The 5,527-nt window shown below is 47.3% G+C and overlaps 1 protein-coding gene across 1 annotated transcript in view; it reads right to left on the bottom strand.

The window, feature by feature from the left end:
- Positions 1-374: 374 nt before the first annotated feature.
- Positions 375-5,527, bottom strand: part of fibcd1a (fibrinogen C domain containing 1a) — a 15,830-nt gene continuing 10,677 nt past the window's right edge. The window contains exons 2-3 of the mRNA XM_048613409.1: positions 2,188-2,661; positions 375-617 (exon numbers count right to left, since the gene is read on the bottom strand). Of these exons, the coding sequence (XP_048469366.1) occupies positions 375-617; positions 2,188-2,661 (717 nt within the window). The remainder of the gene's footprint in view (positions 618-2,187; positions 2,662-5,527) is intronic.

The following is a 5,527-nucleotide window of genomic DNA, read 5'->3' as shown; positions in this document are numbered from 1 at the left end:
GCAGTGCTGAGGGTGTGCTGCACTGTCGCTGGTGCAGCGTTTCAGATGGAATATTAAACTGAGATCCTGCCTAACATCTCAGGCAAACGTGTCTGATCCCACAGCTACCAACTCAGAGCATGTTTTCTGGCTAATATGTATCCCTCAACAAATATTGCTAAAAAGAAGAGAAATAATTTTGCCCTACTGTTGCTACTTTCTTTGGGATCTTCTTGTGAGCAAATCAGCTGTTGCATTTCCTACAATGCAACAGTAACTGTATTTCGGGTGGTACTTTATTGTCTGTGAGGATATCCTGAGATTGTGAAAGTCAATCTGTGCCTTTCTCAGTGGTGGATAGATTATAGATCGGATCCTTCAATCTGCCAGGAAAGTCAGTTGAAGCTGGAAATAATGACTGATGAAGGGATGGAGGAGGTGATGGGATGAGTGACAGCACGGGTATGGAACTCACCATTTGGGCAGGCTCGGGGGTGCTCTCTGCTAGGATCTCTCATCAGGTCAGCCTTCCCCTGGGACCTGATGGCTCCTCCCTGATGTCCTTGTTGGAGAGAATCTAGAGTGTCCCCCACTGAACCCACCACCTTAGCCAAGTTTGCTTGAGTTTCTGAAAGCAGCTGCAAGGAAGAGAATGGAGTCAATGGGAACACAGAGTAGTTGCCAGTCCGATCCCAAAAACTGTTACCCAGCCTCGAGCCCACACCCCATCCCCACACTCTCTGCCCATCCACAGTGCCCTGCACATGTTCCATCCACAATTACAAAACAATATCTCTGCTTTTTCGATAAACAGTCTTTTTTCTGTGCTGAATCAGACAGAAGTGACTTTATCCCAATTAGCTTATTTTAAATTTGCGAGTATTTACAGCTATTGTTGAAGGGTTTGAGAAAGCTCACGGTATTAAAATAAAGAAAATGAGTAGTGATTATTTTTAATATTATAATCAGCATTAGACACTCTGAACTGCACTGGGTGCAGCAGACTGAATCTCCAACATGTGTTTGTAACTCAAGTCCACGACTCATCGAGGTAGGGTGCTACTTAGTGAGCTATCTCTGATTTCAATAGGATCCGACAATCAGGAAGGATACGAAACAGCATCACCAGTTTCCCTAGCCCACAATGAACAAGACTCCTTCAAATCAATAGCTTGTTGATCATGTCAGTGACCAAGCCACTAGTGATGACTGTGAATCGGAAAGCCCCATCTGGTTCACTAATGTCCTTTAGGGAAGGAAACTGCCATCCTTACCTGGTCTGGCCTACATGTGACTCCAGACCCACAGCAATAGTTGACTCTTAACTGCCCTCTGGGTAGTTAGGGATGGGCAATAAATGCTGGCCTGGCCAGTGAGTGAATTTTTTAAAAAAGCCAGCATTCCTGTTGTATCGCTGTGGCTAGCCTGTCCACTTGCTCCATCATTTTAAGATAATTCTGCACCAAGGCACAGTCCTTGTTGCTGATATGACAACACCATTTGTCAACTGAAGGAAAAAATGGCGAAGCATCTTTCAGCACGGTGGTGGTGGGGGTGGGGGGGAGGGGGGCGACATTCAGCCCATCATATTTCTGCTAACTCAGACGAAGCTGTCAAACCAGCCCCCCTCCCCTGCTACTTCCCCTTTGCTGTGTAATTCTAATATCTCCTCACTTCCCCCATGGGAATTATTAATGAGTCTGCTTCCACCTTTCAGATGGAACCATTCACTGTGTAAAAATAAAATATCTCGCCCCCGCCGGAATAATCCAAAATCCTTGTCACTGATCATTGCTACCAGAAACAGTTTCTCTTTGTGTACTGTACCAAAGCTCTGGATAATTTTGAAAGGTTCTGCTGAATCTTTCCTTTATCCTTCTCCACCAACAACCCAGCTTCCATTATTTCAAGACAAAATTAGAAATTGCTGGAAGAGCTCAGCAGGTCTGGCAGCATCTGTGGAGAGAAATCAGAGTTAACGTTTCGGGTCGAGTGACCCTTCCTCAAAACCCTGATTTGTTTCTGATTTACAGCATCCGCAGTTCTTTCAGTTTTCTTTCTCCATTATTTCGATGCCGAACCAGATTCAGTGAAGGGATATTCCTTCCCGTGTGCCGGCACGCCAGTGGGAATGCAGGTAGCGATGTCAGTGCGTTTGTTAATGACTGTAACTGGCTGACCCAATATTGCTCCGTTTCACTCCCTTACCTCGATTAACCTGCCTTGCTCAGATTGAAGCAAACTGAGCTCTTTGCTCAAACTGCCCTGGCCTCGCCTCAGGGTCTCGCAATCCTGCCTGAGTTGCGCCGTGCGGGTCATGAGTCGGGACACTTGGTCTGCCACCGTGACCAGGAGGGCCCTGTCCTGCCCTTCCGAAGCTTTCAGCTCATCCTGGCAGCTGAGCAAGGCAGTGAGAAGGGACGAGCGTAGAGCTTCCAGCTGGGCTGGGTCCCCCTTGTAATCTGGGCAGTTAGGGTCGATGAAGATGTTGATCCTGGAGCTGTCGGCCTGGTCGATGGTGACCAGGGCCTGCATCTTGTCCTGGTTGGTGCTGATGAGAGGAGGGCGATCCACAGCGTGATGGTACTGGTTGAGGAAGAGGAGAGCTCCGGTCACAGCCACCGCGAGTAACACCACCAGGAAGAGCAGCACCAAGCACAACATATAGCCACAGCTCAGCTTCTGGAACAAGCAGAGAATTTCAGAAATTAGGATTCACACTCGCGTTCAACCAACAGCTTGTTTTTAGTTAGCGCTTTTGCAAATAAATGCCCCAAATCATTCCAGGACAGAATTGGACGCCAGGTTAATCATAGAATCATAGAGTCTCTACAGTGTGGAAGCACGCCATTCAGCCCCAACATGTCCATACCGCCCCCTCTGAAGAGCATCCCACCCAGACCCATTCCCCTCCCCCTGCATTTCCCATGTCTAACCCACCTAACCTAAACATGATGCACATATTTCTCAGAAAAATAATAAACTTGATTTGAAGCATGATCAAACATAAACTGACACCAGCAAGGATATTCCGTTCGTGTGACTTAAACACAAGAAAACATGCACTTCAGTACCAAAAGCATACAACAAGTTTAACCTTTTTTTAAGATTTATTCAAATTACTCCTTCAAGTGCTTATGTTGTGAAAGGCATTCCACGTCTACACAGTTACAGTCAGCACGCCACAAATTCTATTTCCTTCATATCATCTTCTCATAAGAGCCTTAACTTGTATTTTAAAACTTTTCCATTGCTAAACAATCTCAAATCAATTAACTCAGCACAGTTTGAGGATTTCAATTTGGAATATTCCACAAATAAATACAGTACTCAAACAGTCAGTAACTGAGTCAACTTGCCAGCTTTGAATGCTCAAAGCAATGCCATGAAACATGGACCAAAAACCACCCACTTCTCGTGCAGTAAACTTTGCTACTTCTTTTGAAGTGTGGGTGCAGCTGACTCTACCCAGATGAACGCAAGATGAAAAATTTGCACAAACTCTGTGGAGTCCATGGGTGGCCCAGTCGCTCAGTGGTTAGCACTGCTGCCTTACAGTGCCAGGGACACAGCGTAGAGCTGGAGGAACACAGCAGGGTAGGCAGCATCAGAGGGGCAGGAGAGTCCACCTTTTGGGTTGGGACCCTTCATCAGAACTCGGGAAGGGGTAAGGGAGCTGGGAACTAAATAGAGGGAGGAGGGGTGGGGCTGGGGAAAGGTGGGTGGGATGGTGATAGGTGAGTGCAGGTCAGGGGTGGTGGGGATTGGTCAGTGGGAAGGGTAGGGCAGATAGGTAGGGAAGAAGATGGACAGGGACAACACAGTGTGGAGCTGGAGGAACGCAGCAGGCCAGGCAGCGTCCAACTCCAGCGTCTGCAGTTCTTGCTATCTCCAGGTTTGATTCCAGCCTTTTTGCAGCAGTCCTTGCTGGGAACAGTAGTGTCAGGCCTGTGGAACGCAGTGTGGGTTGCAAAGGAATCGTATAGAGTAGTGGTGGATGAGTGGAATGCACCGCCGGCAGTGGTAGTGGAGTCAGATACTTTAGACACTTTTAAGCGACTCTTGGATAGGCACATGGAGGATAGTAAAATGTAGGGTATGCAGGGTAGGTTGATCTTAGTAGGATAATAGGTCGGCACAACACCGTGGGCCGAAGGGCCTGTGCTGTTCTATATTCAATGTTCTAATACAGATAGGGGCCATTTGGTCCATCGAGTCTGCACTGACCCTCTGAAGAACACCCCACTGTATCCACATAAACCCATCTGCTTAGCTTGCACATCCTTGAACAATATGGGGCAATTCAGCATGGCCACCTAACATGCACATCTTTGGTGGCTCAGTGGTTAGCATTGCTGCCTCACAGCAGCCAGGGACTTGGGTTTGATTCCAGCCTTGGGTGACTGCCTGTGTAGAGTTCCCCCTGTATCGATGGGCCAAACAGCCTGCTTTCATGCTGTAGTGATTCTATGATTCCTCTACATTTATATGTGGGAGCACAGACACAGGGAGAACGTGCAAACACAGACAGCTGGAACTGAACTTGGGTCCTTGGTATTGCGAGTCTGCGGTGCTAACCATCGAGCCACCATACTGCCCATGGGCTTGACACAGTTTGTGGAAGGATGAGGATTTAAGCTTTAATGTAATGAAGGTAAACATTTGCAACTCAAATAAAGAGCTTCAAATGGAGTGAAATTAAAGTCCACAGTGGGTGAATGACTGCTTTTGCCATACAGCACCACCTGTTCACTGATGGCACTTGGGAGTGTTTAATGCAAATTAAAATCTACACATTAATTAATGAGTCAAAATGCAAATATATTATAAACACTGAGGATTTTATGCTGCGGGTTTCGTTCAGTTTTGCATGTCAGCCTTGAACTGAATTTAATGAGACAGGATCCTTGTCAGGGTTCACACTCATTTCCAAAGTCCCAGTTCCTGGTTGTGAACATCAGCTCTTCAGAAACAAGTGATTTTTTTTTAAATCTCCCCCTCAAATAGCCACTCGTCGCAAAGGACTTGCATTTATATAGCACCTTCCTTAACGCCAGGAGGTCCCGAAGCATGTTCCAACCAACAGAGTAGTTTCTAAATGCTGGAATGTAGCAAAACAGCACAAAGCAAAGACCACAGAAACAGCAATGAACCCAATAGTCTGGTGGCCCAGTGGTTAGCATCAGGGACCTGGCTTTGAATCCCCCCCATTGGCGACTGTCTGTGTGGAGTTTGCACGTTCTCCCCGTGTCTACATGGATTTCCTTGGGTAATCTGGCTTCTTCTCACAGTCACAAAGATGTGCAGGTTAGGGTGGATTGGCCGTGCTAAATTGTCCTGTAGTATCCAGGGATTGTGCAGATTAGGGTGGATTGGCCGCGCTAAATTGCCCCACAGTGCCCAGGGATGTGCAGGTTAGGGTGGATTGGCCGCGCTAAATTGCCCCACAGTGCCCAGGGATGTGCAGGTTAGGGTGGATTGGCCGTGCTAAATTGTCCCACAGTGCCCAGGGATGTGCAGGTTAGGGTGGGTTGGCCGTGGGAAATTG

This window comes from Rhincodon typus, chromosome 28, assembly GCF_021869965.1.
Source record: "Rhincodon typus isolate 14 chromosome 28, sRhiTyp1.1, whole genome shotgun sequence".
Taxonomy (NCBI): Eukaryota; Metazoa; Chordata; class Chondrichthyes; order Orectolobiformes; family Rhincodontidae; genus Rhincodon; species Rhincodon typus.
Note: the sequence above shows the minus strand (reverse complement) of the source record. Positions and strands in the feature narration are given on the sequence as shown.